The following is a 19,323-nucleotide window of genomic DNA, read 5'->3' as shown; positions in this document are numbered from 1 at the left end:
AATCAACCAGGTGGGCGGGATGGAAATCAACCAGGTGGACGGGGTGGAAATCAACCAGGTGGGCGGGATGGAAATCAACCAGGTGGACGGGGTGGAAATCAACCAGGTGGATGGGGTGGAAATCAACCAGGTGGACAGGGTGGAAATCAACCAGGTGGACAGGGTGGAAATCAACCAGGTGGACAGGGTGGAAATCAACCAGGTGGACAGGGTGGAAATCAACCAGGTGGGCGGGATGGAAATCAACCAGGTGGACGGGGTGGAAATCAACCAGGTGGATGGGGTGGAAATCAACCAGGTGGACAGGGTGGAAATCAACCAGGTGGATGGGGTGGAAATCAACCAGGTGGACAGGGTGGAAATCAACCAGGTGGACAGGGTGGAAATCAACCAGGTGAACAGGGTGGAAATCAACCAGGTGGACAGGGTGGAAATCAACCAGGTGGACGGGGTGGAAATCAACCAGGTGGACGGGGTAGAAATCAACCAGGTGGACAGGGTGGAAATCAACCAGGTGGACAGGGTGGAAATCAACCAGGTGGACAGGGTGGAAATCAACCAGGTGGGCGGGATGGAAATCAACCAGGTGGACGGGGTGGAAATCAACCAGGTGGATGGGGTGGAAATCAACCAGGTGGACAGGGTGGAAATCAACCAGGTGGACGGGGTAGAAATCAACCAGGTGGACAGGGTGGAAATCAACCAGGTGGACAGGGTGGAAATCAACCAGGTGGACAGGGTGGAAATCAACCAGGTGGGCGGGATGGAAATCAACCAGGTGGACGGGGTGGAAATCAACCAGGTGGATGGGGTGGAAATCAACCAGGTGGACAGGGTGGAAATCAACCAGGTGGACGGAGTAGAAATTAACCTGGTGAACAAGGTGGAAATCAACCAGGTGAACAGGGTGGAAATCAACCAGGTGGACGGGGTGGAAATCAACCAGGTGAACAGGGTGGAAATCAACCAGGTGGACGGGGTGGAAATCAACCAGGTGGACAAGGTGGAAATCAACCAGGTGGACGGGGTGGAAATCAACCAGGTGGACGGGGTGGAAATCAACCAGGTGGACGTAGTGGAAATCAACCAGGTGAACAGGGTGGAAATCAACCAGGTGGACAAGGTGGTCGGAGTAGAAATCAACCTGGTGGACAAGGTGAAAATCCACCAGGTGGACGGGGTGGAAATCAACCAGGTGGACGGGGTGGAAATCAACCAGGTGGACGGGGTGGAAATCAACCAGGTGGACGGGGTGGAAATCAACCAGGTGGACGGGGTGGAAATCAACCAGGTGAACAGAGTGGAAATCAACCAGGTGGACGGGGTGGAAATCAACCTGGTAAACAAGGTGGAAATCAACCAGGTGAACCAGGTGGACGGGGTGGAAATCAACCAGGTGAACCAGGTGGACGGGGTGGAAATCAACCAGGTGAACAAGGTGGATGTCAACCAGGTGAACAGGGTGGAAATCAACCAGGTGGACGGGGTGGAAATCAACCAGGTGGACGGGGTGGAAATCAACCAGGCGGACGGGGTGGAAATCAACCAGGTGGACGGGGTGGAAATCAACCAGGTGGATGGGGTGGAAATCAACCAGGTGGACGAGGTAGAAATCAACCTGGTGAACAAGGTGGAAATCAACCAGGTGAACAGGGTGGAAATCAACCAGGGGGACAGGGTGGAAATCAACCAAGGAGGGAGAAATTCAACTCCTCCTGTTAATATGACTTTGTGGAATTGTAGCCCTATACCCTATATATATGGACAACGTCATAAAATGTTGCTTTATATTGCTATAACAACTCTGCAATATTATAAATTTTGTTTATTTAGCTTAGAACACGCATTTTTCAGCCATTGCTTTAAACCAAATGCATGTTTTCGTTATTTTTTTCGATTACTTTATATAGTTGTTGATATACTAACCGAATAGACAAAGAAAAGTTAATATTATTTCAACAATACATTTGGTTAGCTAGTTTAATCCGGCGTTGGTTTAAGCCTATTGGCCCCTTTTATAATAAGTTTAAATATATAGTGGGGTGGGGGAAGATGGAACACCTTTAGCACATAGCCTAATATCCAAATATCCTGATCGTGTTTTAAATAATTAACACCAGTCTATGGAAGTCATCGTGAGGATGCGGTTTCATAATTCTTTGAATGTTCTTTGTTTACTGCCAAATGGGACGAGAAAATGGAGTAAAAAGGTGTCCCATCTTCCCCCACCCCACTATACAAAACGCATTGTAACTGTTTTTACATATATAGTACGGTGGAGGAAGACGGGACACCTAACCACCTTTTTAATACATAATACGCAAATATCCTGATCGTGCTTTAAACAGTTAACAATGGTCCATGATGGGAGTCGTTGGGATACGATGTTTTAAATGTTCCTTGTTTACTACCAAATGGGACGAGAAAATAGAATGAAAATGCGTCCCATCATTTTAAAAATGTAGCTGTGATAAATTCACACACTGAACCGTCGCAACTAAAATAAACTTAAATAATTTTAATCAGAAATCTTTATACCTGGTTCCGAATGAATCATATATTCATGTTTTAATGCCTTTTATTCGATTTAATGTGAAAATGTAGGTTTTGTCACTTTTTTTCGTTGTTGATGATGTGTTTATGGTGGAGGTCACTGGTCACAATGTATAAATTAAGTTAAAAAAATAAATGTACAAAATATGTAACATTCGACAATTGTTATTTTTAGTTGGAACCATAGTTCTAGATTTTTCATAAAATAAGTTAAGTAGCTGGTGGGAACCAGTTTTCTGCGACACCGGCCATGATTTGAATCCAAAACCATAAGGCAGAAAAGGAAAAAAATAAACTTTAGACTGCTTCTAGTAGCCTAACTCTTTTATTCGACAAGCTTTTGATTACAAATATAACATAGTATGGTGGGGCAAGACGGGACACATGTAGCACATAATATCCAAATATCCTAACCGTGTTTTAAACAACAACGGTCTACGAGATTCGTGAGGATACGGTTTTATAATTCTTTAAATGTACTTTGTTTACCACAAAATGGGACAAGAAAATAGAATGAAAATGTGTCCCATCTTACCCCACCCAACTATATCTTTAATACTAAGAAACTTTTCCATTTTTTGTTAGTAGAATGAGATTTATAAGCAACTTGATTGTTAATTTAATAAATTAGAATTAGAAGCCGTTTGTGTGGGTGAAATTTTCAGCCCCATTCTGAGGGGAATTCCCATTCATATCTGGGTGAGGGAGGGGTTTTCTTTCATAGGTTCGTCGGAATTTTTCATCTACATGGGTGAGGTGGTAAGTGCCCGGGAAAATATGTTCGTTGGTTGATTGTGGGCTGTAGTTGGCTAAATAGATTGTTGAACAATAATTAGAAGTGTCTTGATTTTGTATTGTACACAAAAATATAACTTTACTTATCCTCGCGTGGCTGGAAAACCACAGTTGTTAAACATGAGTGTTCTGTTTCATACACCTCGTGCCAGCTTTTGCCTTACCATGTATGTTACTTTGTGGGTGATAATTTTTACATTTTTTTTATTTCTAGCTGATAATTTTGTATAACCCATAAGTGACCACTGGGTTGAAACAATTGCTGTTAAGTGTCTTGCCCACGAACACATACGCCCACAATGGTAGCAGTGAAGAGCCTTGAACCTATACCTCTGGGTTAGAGGCGGGGGTGCTAACCACGTGAGCTGTTCCTTTAACCCAAAGATTTTGGTTTCAAGGCTTATCGCTGCTACCATTGTGAGCGTATGTGTCCTTGGGCAAAACAGATGGTAAATCGGGCAGGAGATGTATAAAACAGAACACCTGTGTTATAGGGACTGACCTTATCCGCAATAGGAGGGTAAATAAGTTACAGTCATTCACAATATAAGAACCACTGCAATCCAGTTACCAACTGAATTTACTTAGTAAATATAAATACTGAAATGACTTCTAAAAAATTTGTAACAGTTATTTAATGTTGCAGAGTTGAATAAAGCAACAAAAAAAAAGATAAAATATTTATTAATGTATTTTTTAACCAAAACTGGGAAACTAATTATTTTACATTTTACACAATGCAGAAACTCAAGATCTGGCTGTAGTGTCAACTGACATTGCAGTCACTGTTAAACATATGGTGTTGATGTGTATGTATGGCTTATATGAGATTAGTGTATGATACATATGACACAGACCTATGCAGCTTATCTGCTCTAAGTAGATGTAATCAATCAGACCGCTCATGGACAAATGTATATCAACTGTTAGCTGCAAAAATATACTAAAACATATTTAACTTTAAATGGAAAACTTTAGAAGAATGTTATATTTATTATTTTTTGGGGTAATTTTGTTGTAATTAAGTATTGAAACTTTATTAATATTTAAAACAAAGCGTGCCTAAAATAGTATGAATTTTTGATACATAGGATAAGCCATTGGTTTTTGTTTTTTAAACTATTGAAATATCAGGTATATATAATAAATAAAGTATATCTCCACTCACCTAAAGTGTGAGTCTTTTCTCTACATTCTAAAATTGCAGTAAAACGCTCTGGTTCAAGTTGTGTGCGCTGCTTTAACTTTACACGAATTTCTAGCAAACCAGACACCAAGCTATGCAAGGTGAATGTTGGGAGGTCATTGACCTTTGTGGGGTTAACGACCTCCGGTAACCCCACATGCTCAGTGACACGTAGCGAAAACATTGAAGCTGCTAAACCAGAGCCATAGGAAAATAAACCAATTCGTTTGCCGGTAAGCTCATTTAAACTGGTGCTATAAGGAAAATAAATGTGGTAAATATAACAGTATACTACCATAGTACTTTTTATGGTGTTTTTATAAAGAAAATGACATAAAATATGTTTTAAGTCAGTATGAGAAAACGTAATGCATACATATGGTATATCATAGCTCATGGCACAATAAATTGTATTCTAAACCAATTTAAGACTTTTCTATGTTATTTTAAATGAGGTACTACAGCATAGCATGTCATGAAAGCTTGGGATTTATACCAGAGTCGACCTGTACCCTAACCATATTACTCATGTAGCTTCTGCCTGCAATTCTTCTGCAACAAATCTTTAAACAAAACTGACAGCGGCAATGGTATCAGATCTTTGAGTGCAGGAAAGAATTTACATTCAAAGTCACTCACCTGATAAGAAGGGATGCAAGACAGCTGTACAAGGAGGGTGTGTACATGTTGCCTACTTGACGTGCAAGCAGCAACGACGGTTTTGTTTTTCTTTCAAACAAACACTCGCTTGCTTTTACGAAAGCAGTTTCAAGCGGTTTGTTAAATATTGAATTGTCCAATGACACGTCTCTGTGGAGAAATTAATACCAAGGTGTTAGTTTGAGATATTTTGGGTATCAAGTGGCCAATTGTTAAATTAAAGGTTACACAAACTAAGTATTCTTGTATGGCACAAGATGCATTGTATGTTTGAATGGCATTTAAAAATTTAAATTATGCCCTACGGCGTTACGCCATGGGCCATATTCAGTATATTAAGTAGGCTACAATCGCTACATAGTTGTCAATTTGTCATAGTGCAAAAAGTATGTATCATATTATTATATTTATATTGTAAAAAACATATTTAGTGGAAAAAATGCTAATTTACATTTATTAGGTTTTAAATCATAGTAAAAGAGCAAATTTTAACGTGATTTTCTAACATGCACTATAGACAATATAGGTTACTTGCTTAAATTGGCAGAGATCCTTTAACTGGGTTTGGTCATCTTTTGAGTAATGTTGATGTTCCTGATGAACATAATCATTTAAAACGATGCGAGCAACAGATTTTTGGACAAGTTTGCAATATGGACTGTGGAACAACATGTAGTCAATGTTGGATAAGTTGAAAGTTGAACCTGAGAAACAGTTTTTGATAAATTTCAATGCAAGTTATGGGCTTAGGCTGCATTAATTTAATAAATTTTAGGTTAATAACTGGTATTTTATTGCTATATCCTGTCTTTTCGTTTAAAATATTTCTAAATCTTCGCTACCGTAATAGTAAAAACAAATAAAGATATTATTATATTATTAACGCTTAACTGGCACAAAGATATTTCGAACATAGATATTTTAAAGATAAATGAAATTACTATTGAATCGGCTAAAAGAATTGAAAATACAAAAAATATGCTACAAAAAAATTTCAAAAATAAGTAAAAAAAAATACAAAACAAAGAGAAAAAACAAAAATAAATTTACAACTCTATAATACAACGTAAATAAAACTTACTTTTAGTTTTAATTTTTTTGCTAGCTTTTTGGCAGTAGTTTTGATAGCAGTTATCTAGGGCAGTTATATAACTTTGTACTGATAGTTTTCCATCAACAACTGGATATTCCGATGTTAGATCAGGTTTGTAAAAATCATAAGCATGCCGCATGTAACTTGCTCTAAGACCTGGTGTATTGATAATGTTATAATTTAACATTTGAAGATTAAAATGATTTAACAATAGGTGTGAAAGCGAATTTGGGAGAATTTTTTGGTTTGGAATAGGCTATAAAACAACTGATGTTTCGTTTGCCATATGAAAAGACATCATTAGAGTTTGGGGTTAAGTGTCTCGTCCAAAGATACATTTGCCAGAAATGATAATAGAGTCAAACCCTTACAGATTAAACATTAGCACATCTCAATGCGTTGTTGAGGTAACAGTAACATGCCAAAAAGTCAAATCTAAGTCACAGGTGTATTAGTTAGAGTACCTCACCTTAGGACCTCGACTATATAAAGAAAACTATATATGCAATCAAAATTAAGTCTGTAACTCTTTATATTTATGTGCAATTTTAGCATTTCTAAACCATGTTTAATAAACTTTTTAATTATCTTTTTAAACAGAAAGGTTAATTTAATGTCTATTACATAATTGCAATTTTAGCATATACAAACTTAATTTGTTTGCAATTCAGGTTAATACCAAAGAATTTTAACATTTACATTCAGAAGTATTTACCTGGTTCTATAACAAGTGGAGCAGAGGGTCCAATCAACATTGCTATGGAACCAGCTCCACCAGTGCATCTGGCATTACCACTTGCATACACTGCAATGTCACCACATACAACCAAAGCATATCTACCTGTATTAGATACTGGTTAAATAAAACAGAAGGTATTTCTATTATTTATCAAAGGCAAGGCTATGGTTTTTTTAAATTGATCACTTGACAAAACACAATACAAATATATAAAGTGGACAAAAGTAAGATGCAGGACTTATTAAATAATTAATGAAAGAACTGTAATATGTTGCTTATATGGATAGAGCAGTTTGATTTAAGGCGTAGTTTAAAAAATTCAGAATTAACTAATGAATCCTGTTGCCGGGTACAAAAATAGTTAGTAACTCTATGGGGATGAACGCACTTAATGTTAAATACAGATCTTTGTGTTGTACAAAACTGTCTTAGAATCGCTAAAACGGATATTATTTAAAAAGGGCACTGGCAGCAAAGTTATTTTTGCAAAATTATTATTTTTTAAAAACTATTTTTATGTTTAAGGTTGACAAGATATTTAACATAAAACGATAACCATGTTGACTGATGCTGTGGTAGTAAGTTATAACCATATATTACGAACCATCCCAGGCAGAGCTTTCCACCCATGCGACTGCATTAAACAAAGCACTTGTTCCACCATAGCAAGCATTGCTTGTATCCACGCCTTCTACATCAAAGTTTCCACTTTCATCAAACAACTGCATCAGAACGCTCTTCACGCTTTTTGATTTATCAATTATTGTCTCTGTACCAACTTCTAAGCGACCTGTATCAATTTAAAATAATAAAAATTCTTAGCTGTTTTATAAGACATAACAGTACTGAAACAATGAAACTGCCTAAGTTTTATTATTTACTGTAAGGTATTTTTCAAACGTGAAAACAATCGTATATATATAGAAATATATTTCGCAAATGATGTTTATTTAAATATAATGTTTCCTCGCTAGAAAGTGTTAAATGTATATATAAATACAAATTTTAAGTACAATTTTTAAAAGACAATTTTTACTTACCTATGTCTTTATAATCTACATGGTTCTTTTCCATTAACCTTGCCACCACAGTGAGGCACAATGAATTGATGTCCTCATTATCATGACAGAAACCCATCTCTTCCTGTCCCAGACCTTTGGTGTATTTACCCTTTGAAACACCATCAAAGTCTTCTAGTTTGTTTTGGTCAACATATGAAGATGGAAAATAAACTTCCATGGCAAGAATGCCAACATTTTCAGGTCTTTTATCCTCCATTGGCACTTTTATATCGCTGGTATAGTCAGCGGTGGACTTTTAACAGACAAATAAACCTAAATAAATGTCAGAACCTTCGAGGAACAAAGTTAATTAGTAAATAAATGTTTTATGTTACAATTTATTCAATAAAGAAAGCACAACATCATTTTATACACAAGTACATTATATTAGAACACGTTCTTTTGTCACGACAATCTTTATATATAACACATTTTCATTAAGTTTTAGTAGTACGCTTTGTTGACCATTATGCAAAGTCCTATTCTGCACTGAAGGTTTACTACTTTTACAGTCTTTTGAAACGACATCGTCATACAAGCATTAGCATACACGAATGTCAAACTTATATAAACCCACACCGAACAAATGAAACGGGGAACTCCCCCAAGAGTTTCCACTCCACATAATAAAGGTAAAATTTTATTACGTCACCTGTATAGAATGTCGCAATAACAGGGATTCGTCATTCTATTTTTACACTGCCACCATAGAGAACTAATGTATGCTGCGACACGCGAACCATTTCTTACTTTAGTTTAGTACATCCTTTTGTCATTGTATTTTTACACTGCAGGCGACAAGCTCTAAAATCCCGATCAAAGTCCAACATGATATTATTGTGTCTTACGTCATGACACATGACCTAAATTGCTACAGGCGGTGTTCACATTGAAAGTAGTTTACAAAAACGCTATTACTGCCACTTACATGTGTTGGAATTATCCACCACAATAGTTGCCTAGGATTGCCTATTCGTCCTTAATAGCTGTCAGGTTTTAAGTCATAAAATGCTTCAGTTTGGTGTCATGTGCAATGGCATAAAACAGTACACAGTATAAAGGGATCAAAGAGATTGGTTTTAATCGCTTTGGTGGGATACCTAATTTAATTATGAAAACAATTGCATTACAAAGCAAATGACACTTAAATAGTAAATTACAAAATATTACACAGTATTAGAAATGCATGAGTGCTAATTAATATTATTTAAGACTATTATCAATAAAAAACACTCTTCTGCAGCTAAAGTTTGGCCTTGGAAATTGTTGCAGCAACAAGCTGTCCTTTGGTTGGCTGAGGATGAATGGGTGGTTCAGGTTGTCTGGAAAATAAATGCAACAATTTCTCACTGATTTTTTTCACATATGTTAAAAAATTGCAAAAAAATAATATTTCAATTAATTTTAATGAATCAAAAAAGCGTCACAATTTTACATAATATGAGCAATAATAGAAGCAACATCGCAAATCATTATTGACAATAATTTTAACATAAAAGCTCAACTCACTTTAATATATCTAAGCATTTAATAATATAATTAGTTTATATTACTAAATGAGACAGAACAACTGCTTGCAGCTGTTTTTGCAGACATACTAACCTTTTAAGCCATTCTTTCCTTGCTTCTGGGAACCCAAGTTTATACATAGTTACTACAACTGCTCCTCCTATACCAAGGTTATGTTGTAACGCCAATGTAGCTCCTTTTACTTGCCGTTTGCCTGCTTCACCACGTAACTGCCATGTTAGTTCGGAACATTGTGCCAAACCTGATATACAACAAACTAATCAATTTACATCCTAATTACATAGTATCCATTTTACATAACAGACTTTTTAATTCCACTGTTCGTACCCCCTATTGTATACAATCAAGGCAGATATGATGTAAGACTTTCTAGATGTACAGTAAAGTTATAAAATTTTTGTTTCTTCGTTAATCATAGTGAAGAGAAGCAGATTATCGAAGTTAATGAGGAAATGGTAAATAACAACACAGTGCATGCTGTAACACTCCCACACAAAAAGGAATTTCGCATACAAAAAGCAATTGAGCTAAAAATACTGGTTTCTTTGGCAAAATGCAAATAAAAATACTGATTCTGTTAAACAAAAGAATGTCAGGTTTTTATAACAATAGGCCTATTAGATGTTATATAGCAACAGTTCTTAGTTTTTACTTCACATTTTAGTTTTGAAATTACACTTTTTTTGCTAATTTTCCGTCATATACAATTAATGTAAATTATTCATGATAAAAAGATCGGTGCAAAGCGATCATAAAGTTAATGTTGAAAAAGACACTTGAATCTATTGGAACTTTGGTTGATGTTCTCTTGACAAACTTTCTGAGCAGTCATTCCCATAATGCTTATTAAGACAAGGAAAGCACCTCCCAAACTTAAATAAGACAGAGGTTCACCAAGGACGACAATCTGGAGAAGAATGTTTAAATAAAAAAGCAGAAAAACAAGGCTAACTGAATATTTTAGTCAGAGAATATGCAGTAAAAAAACATAAAAAAACTTGGTATGTTGCACATGAAACATTTTTTTCAAGGAATATACAAAAAGGTTTTACTGACCTGAAATACAAAGCCAAAAACAATTTGAAATGAATCCAGCATCGCAAATGTAGCTGCTGTCTCATAAACGAGTCCGATTGTCAAGAGGACTTGTCCTAATCCTCCTAAGAGTCCGACAAGGAGAAGAAAGATGAGATCTGAAGAGCATGGAAGTTGGAACACACCCATAGTTTTTGAGAAGATTGGCACAACAATTAAACCCACGAATCCATAGTAGAAAACATTAAGAGATCCATGAGAGGATGTGGATAGTTTTCTAATGAGTATGTACATTACTGCTGCCAGAAAAGAATGAGCAACTACCAAAATAATTCCAATCAGCTTGTCACTGCTGTAAGTCTCTGATTGATTGAACAAGAAGGGTGGTTTTGCTATGAGCACGACTCCACATATTATAAAAACACTGAGTAAATAGTCCAACAAACTTGATCTTTCATGCAGAAACAGACACCCCAACAACTGAGAAAAGGTAACACTTAAAAATGCAAGAGTTATAGCATCACCTAATGGTAGATATAAAAGGCTCTGGTAAAACAAAAAGGTTGCACAGAGACCAGTAAAAGCACGCATCCAAAAAAGCACCAAGGTTTTTAAATCGCCAATGAAATCCACACTTTTGTTTGTCCAGTTGTAAAAAACATACGGCAGCATTAGCATAAATTGAACCCAGCATCTTGCCAATACAACCTCCATAACTCCAACAGATTTTACAAATTTCACAACTAGTGCGCTAAGCAAGTAAAATATGCTTGCCAGAATGCAACATAAAATTCCAAACCCTAGAAAAGGGGGTTTGGGTTGCTCCCTGGATTCCTCCTTAACTGATTGAAAGCTGCAGACATCAGATGTGGTGCTTGATTTTCCGAAAGAGTCATTATTATCCATCCCAAATTTGTAATCAATTGAAGATTTGGATTTTGCAAATTATTCAGTGACACATATGTATAAATTGTAGTAACTTATTTATATTCATTTAAACATAAAACATACAAATTATCACAAAAAAAACATTAATCATTAATTTTTACACTAACTATGAATTTCACCATTTAAACACTCTAGCCTTTACTTTATTAAGATCAAACCAAACAAAACATTTCCTCTTATGTTAGAATATTTTGCTGCCCCACATGCTACACACCAGTTACTGGGCCTGATATTTTGCTGACTATAGAAAAAACCAAGATAATCAATGCAGTTTAACCTACTTCCTGTTTAACAAAGTAGCTGAACAAAGTACTTTAACAGCTGTAAGATCATATCACACCCATTCTGCATATATAAATGTATATGCTATAACACATATTACAGTCCAACTTAATTGTTTTAACACACAGCCTTACATTGTGTGTTGAGCCACTGTCAACAGAATTATTGCAGAAAAGAACAATATTTGCTTACTAACCGTGTGTTCAAATAAAACAACTTGTGGACTATACCTACACAAAACTTAAACTAGACCAACAACACTGAGTCACCCTTGCTAAAAACCTGCAGTCCCCCAACCGTTCAGTTACTATAAATGGCCATTTGCCCTCCCATAATATTGGCCAAAAATTGTAATTAAAATAAAACTGGAATTGGGTAAACAAGCCTGCAGTCACCATTGCTTAACCTACAGCCATATAAAATATCATATGTAGCAAACTATGAATAAATGTGATATCACCTGTTGCTCCTAGTGGGTGCCCTTTTGAGATGAGACCTCCACTTGGATTGACAACATATTTTCCTCCATATGTGTTGTCCCCTCGGTCTATGAACTCTCCAGCTTTACCTAGGATGATAATATTTAATTAATCAACATTATATATCAACACCATACACACCAACTAACCAACACCATACACACCAACCAACACCATACACACCAACCAACACCATACACGTCAACCAACACCATGCACGCTAACCAACACCATTCGCACCAACCAACACCATACACACCAACCAACACCATACACGTCAACCAACACCATACACACCAACCAACACCATTCACACCAACCAACACCATACACACCAACCAACACCATACACACCAACCAACACCATACACACCAACCAACACCATACGCACCAACCAACACCATACGCACCAACCAACACCATACGCACCAACCAACACCATATGCACCAACCAACACCATACACACCAACCAACACCATACACACCAACCGACACCATACTCACCAACCAACACCATACACACCAACCAACACCATACACACCAACCCACACCATACACACCAACCAACACCATACACAGCAACCAACACCATACACACCAACCAACACCATACACAGCAACAAATACAAAGCATTAAACATACCGACACCACAAAGACCGAGCGCTTCATAAGTGATCAACTCATTTGCTGAGAAGCAATCATGAAGTTCAACAACTTGAGCATCTGAAGCACGTAAACCAGTTTTCTCGTATATTTTATCCACAGCACGCTTTGTCATGTCAAAACCAACTAACTGTAAAATTTGGTGAAAAATATATTTAAAATAAAAATAATCCAAAACTGTTTAACTGTGCAAACTACATTTACCAAAATATATTAAAGCAAAAAAAAATCTTCAGGAGAGTAATCAGTAAACACAGACCATCCGAAAAGATAACATGTTACAAAAAACTCACTTTGATGCTGCTTTTCTCTACGAAAGTGCTTGGAAGATCAGTGGCCATCTCTTGAGCCACAATCTCAACAGCTTGGTGTTCCAACCCATGTTTTCTGACAAAGTCTGCACTGGCAAGGATTGCACAACCACTACCATCCGATGTGGGGCTGACATTGGTAAAATATCATTCAGGGTCGAAAACAAATAAAAATTAAACAGTTAACACAGGTGTAAGGTTACACACAATACACAATACATAGTGACTTTCTGTATTTTATTTGTATTTAAGTTTAAATTTCAGTTCGTGGGAATGAGTTGTTTGTAAGCTAACACTTGCGTTACAATGACAGTCGTTTCCCCGCTATACGAGAAAAAATAAGTTTACATTCATTTAGTTTGAATAACCCCATCATATATCTAAAGTCTAGTTGTTTAATCACACATAAACTCATGTTGGGGTAATGGGTCAACTCATGTCTCAATACTAGGAACCATGTTCTGCCACTGTGGAAATTCACACACATAGAATAGAGTCCTAAACCATTTATAATACATATTACATACCAACACTGTAACAAAGTAAGGTAATCATAAATCCTTTTTCCGTTTAACACAGACTCAAAACTGTATTCCTTTTGAAACTGTGAGTATGGATTGTTGGTTGAATGCTTGTGATTTTTCCATCCAATCTTTGCAAAGTGCTCTGGTTTGGTGCCTGTCATAATAATAAGGATTTAAAATTAAGTTTAATGTATGGGTCAAATACATAGACACCATTACATGCTGTGGTATTGTGTTAACTTTCCAGTATCAAATATTAAGATTTGAGAACACGTTATAAAAATCCAATACCTTAAAAGTCAACAGAGGGTTTACAAGCAAAAGTTATTCATTAGCCAAACACAAAGAACATGAAATGCAGCACATACAGACACAGAACTATTTGTTTAAACTGCCAGTTGCTGGTTTACATTAGTCATTACACTTACAAATAATTGTACAATGCACCACAAGCAAATTTAAATTTCCACTCCTTTTACAAAGTGCCATCAATTAAATTAAAATATAAAAAATAAATAAATAATATACCATATTTTTTCATGTGCTCAAGTCCAGCATTGCCAAACAGCTGGGGTGTTATTGGAGCTTTATGAACTACACCTATCTCCTTTACCAAATTCGCGTGGTGTAATCCAGGTGGTGTACGGTCGTTCCACTGTTAATAGGCAGAATTCTATTTAAGAACCTGGTAATTGGAATGTTTATATATATAGAGAGAGAATCAATGTTATGCCATTTGCTTGAATATAAAATGGGATCAAAGCTGTTCAAGTTTTATTTATCCTCGTGTAGCAGCACAATGACAGTGGTTATAACATCAGTGGCTTATTTTATACAATTTTGCCCACTAAAAAGTTACTACATATGTAACTTTGTGGGTAATTATTTTTGTAGGATTATTTCATTTTTTTATATGTATGGCTGACAGTTTGGACAACCAATTAGTGACAACTGGGTTGGAACTATGCTATAAAGTGCCTTGCCCAAGGACACATACACTAATACTAATGGTAAATGCATTTAACATATATCCTAGAGTCTAGAAGCGAGTACTCTATTTACTGTGCTATGGTGCCAGACTATTCAACTGGGCTACTAATATATGTAAAACATACATGGTCTTTTAATGAGCCACGTTCCATCTTTTCAAAGCCAAGAGCCATGGTGCATTCAGCCAACCCTCCTTCAATAAATTGCTTTGCCATGAACAAGGCAGTTGAACCAGTTGAACAATTGTTATTGACCTAATGGGAGGGTAAAGAATTGGTTTTACTATATTAATAGGAATAACTATTTTGAGTTAGCACGTCCATCAAGTGTACATCATATTAACCATTGGGATAAGAAGTTATGTATACCTAAAAAAAGGGCACTGTGATAACATGAAAAAAATGAATGAATGAATGAATGAATGAATGAGTGTAACTTTATTCTTGAGTGGTCGAAAAACAACAGTCGTTATAACACGAATGTTCATACACCTCGCGCCAGCTTCACCAAGTAATCAAGTATGTTACTTTGTGGGTAATTATTTTTTTTGTGGACTTTTTCATTTTTTTTATGTGTGGCTGATAATTTGAACAACCCATTAGTGACCACTGGGTTGGAACAATTGCCCATAAGTGTCTTACGCCTACAATCGTAACAAGGACGAACCTTAAACCCATTACCACTGGGTTCAAGACAGGCGCGCTAACCAACTGTGCCACAGTAATTTTAATAAAACATTGGTAAACACAATGTATGCATTGGTTTCAGATTACAATTTAAACAGATTTATAGGTATAACAGTCATTTTAATGAACAAATGGGTTCACACAGTGTATGCAGTAAAATGAGATCACATAATAATTATAAACAATGTAACAGCCATTCCAATAAAACATAGGTTATTATATACAGTAAACTGAGATGGGCAACTCACATTATAAATTGGAATCCCAGTCATTCCAAGTTGGTACAAAGCACGCTGACCACAAGTCGAGTCTCCGTAGCAATAACCAACTGCTGCTTGCTCCACCTGGTGGTAAGAAATCCCAGCATCAGCGAGAGCTTTTAACCCTGCCTCCTTGGCCATGTCGGGGTAGTCGAAATTCTCACGTCAACCCGGCTTCTCAAACTTTAACAAAAATAAAGTTAGATCAGATCACATGTCAACTGTTAAACTTATATTTTATAGGTATAACATATACAAATTAAAGGTTTAACAGTGAAGGTTTAACATATTAAACTTGTATTTAGCTCTTCGAAAGAAGGTTAATTAAAAACTCTTATAAATTTCAGCAATTTTCAATTTTAGGTTTCTGTTTTATGTATCGTGGTAAGAGTTTAATCCCTAATCGGTTTAGTAATAAGATTGAATGAAAGTCAAATAAAACAGCTGATTTTGCCTGCAATTCAAGCACATTACTTTTGTCATTCCGACGCCAATAACGTATACATTTCTTCCCATCCTATATATTATCGTACTCTGCCTGATATGCAGAAACTAAGCTATGCTGCAAAATTTGGCTGCGGTTCACAGGAAAAACAGTTCGTGTCTGGTGTCTGATAAATAAACAACGATTTTTTTCTATTTTTGCTCTAGGGTATTTCCCTATTTGTGCTGCTGCAAATGTGGGACACTGAACGGATATATATTCTTCATAGATTAATAACGTGTTGGCGTGGTAAACAACATTAATGCTTTATACATCAATGTGTGTTTGGTTCAAAGGTAAATTTCACCCTGATATCATGAGCAATCCGAGTGTTTATAAACGAACGGACATATGCAAATCTTGCATTTCTTGCACTTCATTCTGAAGATCAAGGTTGAAACTGTCTATTTTTTCTGGTGAGTACGTTCATAAGCTTATGTATTTATGATTTATTTTAAAAAATTAATTTCAACACCACATTTTTTCACTTTTTTTAATGTATTAAAACAAATATTTTTCGGTAATCCCGATACAACAGCACAACAAAGTGATGATAATGCCATGGGATCTATTTTCCAACTGCGCTGACAAAACCCGTAGCAAATGTAGGCTAAGCATAGATAATCTTCTGTAAAATAGAAACACGATTAAAATGTTATATAGTGGAGCGAGGGAAAGCAGGACACCTTTAGGAAATAATAACCAATATCCTGATCAGGTTTTATACAACTAACAACGTTCTATATGGGTCGTTAAAACAGTTTTGTTTTTTCAGATTGTTTACTGCCAAATAGGACGGGAAAATAGATTGAAAAGGTGTCCCATCTTCCCCAACCCTGCTATATAATGTAAGTTTAGCTGGCTGGCGTTGGTGGAAAGCCACTACGGCACGACAAGCCCCCAGCCAATGGTAGTGGGTTTCTACTTAGGCGAGAAACCCTTGCACAATAGACATTAAAAATGCAAGGAAAAGAAACCAACCGCAAAAAGCCATGAAGTCAGTAAAACGCGATAAGATAAGTAAAAAACACGCTACAAAATAGCTAAAAACAGCTTAACAGACAGCGAAAAATAAACGGCTATAACAGACTAATAACGATAAACAGTGAGAAAACCAACCCGTGTAAAAAAACAGCTATGAAACAGTCGCCTAGCAATAAACAACTCACTACACAGCTCAGACACTATCAAATACTAAACTAATGCTGATCATTAAAACACCGACAAACGAATAGGTGCAAAAATCGTACAAGAAAACCCTGTAGTCGTAGCGCTACATTTATTAAGAACCTTATCTTGGTACCGGGATACTGTCTTCGCGCAATGTAATACTATCCGGCTGTTACGTACCGCATCGACCGTTACGAATACTGTGGCTGTTACGAACCGCAAAGCGGCGACGTCCACGTAACACACTCACAGCTACAACGTAACTAAACCGACCGATAACGTAACCGCACCGAACACTTGGCATAACCACCCATCGAAAATTTGAATAAAAAAGCTTCACTGCAACGTGGCCAGCGTTACAATTAGGCTTTTTATATAAATAGGCTTTTTAACTGCAGGACAGACAAGAAAATATACATTTTACCGTTATCGGCGTTATATTGAAAAGGGTAGATTTTTTAAAAACATTTTTAACGGGACTTTACTTACTATTTAGCGTGTGTATATTGTTGAGCGCTGATATTACTTCAGCAGGTACCAAGACAGCATTCTCGCAAAGCAAACCGAGACAGTACGGGAATTGTTACAAGTCCCGGCAAGATATAAACAAACCATAAAACGAATGATCACTACAGATGCTGTTCAAGTAAGATTTTTGCAACAATTCCAATGCATTTGTTTCAGTGATATGTGAACCGAGCACTAGAAGAGTGCATAAAATACGGTCTAGGTAACAAATAAGCACACCCCTACTCTATACATACACACACCTATACCCTAACATACATATACGTACATCCCTACCCTAACACATAAAACACGCCTACCATAACCTATACCTACCCTAACACATATACACACATACTCCTACCCTAAAACCTTAAACTTATTTACATAAAAAGTAGTATGGTGGGAGGAGATGGGACATGTTCAGAACATAATATCTTAATATTTTGATCGTATTTTAAACAATTAACAACGGTCCATTAGAACCATGAGGATATAGTTTTATAATTCTTTGAATGTTCTTTGTTTACTACCACATCATGGAACGGGGAGATAAAATAAAAATGTGTCCCATCTTCTCCCAACACCCCACCATATTTATATATTTATGCAAACGCCTCAAACCGGCATCCATATTTGGGCGTCTTCGTCTTTGTTCTTCGTCTAAAAAAGGGTTAATATTTAATAAATACTGCTGTATTCGAAACTAAATAAATATCCTAGTCAATATCAGTACTGTCCATTATTTCTCAGTCGTATTTTTAACAACTAACAACGCTATTGTAGAGTCATGAGGCTACGATTGTATAATTCTGTAAATATTTTGTGTTTACTACCAAATGGGAGCAGGACAGAGAATAATAAAAATAAAAACATGACCATTTTTACCCGAGTTATTTGTTTTTCTTTTAAAAATTAATTTAAAATTACCTTGCGCTTTTTTTGTCTGCCTCCGTCTTAAACTTCTTCTGTAAAATAAAAATACGAATTATTACGTAACAATATGCAAAATATTGCTGCTTGTAACGTCATAATCACCTTCTTCAGCAGCAAAAAATATTTTAGCGATGACGAGTCCTCTGTTACGTCACATACCCATGTTCTGCACGGTAAATATAATTATCGTAGGGTGGGGTAAGATGGGACACGAGTTCTCAATGTATTTTAATATCTCATTTGGTAGTAAATAACTGTTTTGCTGAAGACTCTTTAGCGCTGCGGTTCAGAATTGTTTAAAACACGATGCAGAAAACCTTGGATTTAGGTTTTAATCGGGTATCCCATCATACCCCTCTCCAGCTCTATAACTAAATTATCGTTACGATTTAACAATCGACTTACGAAGCAGGTTCTTCTGTTACGT

At 36.3% G+C, this 19,323-nt stretch overlaps 2 protein-coding genes across 2 annotated transcripts; both read right to left on the bottom strand.

Annotated features, from left to right (window-relative positions):
• Nucleotides 1-2,560: 2,560 nt before the first annotated feature.
• On the bottom strand, nt 2,561-8,410 carry LOC149735635 (hydroxymethylglutaryl-CoA synthase 1-like). The gene is made up of 8 exons (XM_089878572.1): nt 8,067-8,410; nt 7,631-7,816; nt 7,003-7,128; nt 6,276-6,443; nt 5,730-5,898; nt 5,174-5,344; nt 4,517-4,788; nt 2,561-3,362 (listed from the first exon to the last, which is right to left on the bottom strand). The coding sequence occupies exons 1-8, from the start codon at nt 8,302-8,304 to the stop codon at nt 3,187-3,189; spliced, it is 1,506 nt and encodes a 501-aa protein (XP_089734698.1). The 5' UTR covers nt 8,305-8,410; the 3' UTR covers nt 2,561-3,186.
• A 1,588-nt stretch (nt 8,411-9,998) lies between these two features.
• Nucleotides 9,999-16,433, bottom strand: LOC149735634 (sterol carrier protein 2-like). Its single transcript, XM_089878573.1, has 10 exons — nt 16,274-16,433; nt 15,788-15,982; nt 14,979-15,107; nt 14,392-14,518; nt 13,867-14,017; nt 13,322-13,469; nt 13,008-13,158; nt 12,343-12,450; nt 10,674-10,810; nt 9,999-10,524 (listed from the first exon to the last, which is right to left on the bottom strand). Exons 2-10 carry the CDS (start codon nt 15,938-15,940, stop codon nt 10,375-10,377), a joined length of 1,254 nt encoding a protein of 417 aa, XP_089734699.1. The 5' UTR covers nt 15,941-15,982; nt 16,274-16,433; the 3' UTR covers nt 9,999-10,374.
• Nucleotides 16,434-19,323: the final 2,890 nt, after the last annotated feature.

This window comes from Ciona robusta, chromosome 5, assembly GCF_009617815.1.
Source record: "Ciona robusta chromosome 5, ASM961781v2".
In the NCBI taxonomy this organism is placed as follows: Eukaryota; Metazoa; Chordata; class Ascidiacea; order Phlebobranchia; family Cionidae; genus Ciona; species Ciona robusta.
Note: the sequence above shows the minus strand (reverse complement) of the source record. Positions and strands in the feature narration are given on the sequence as shown.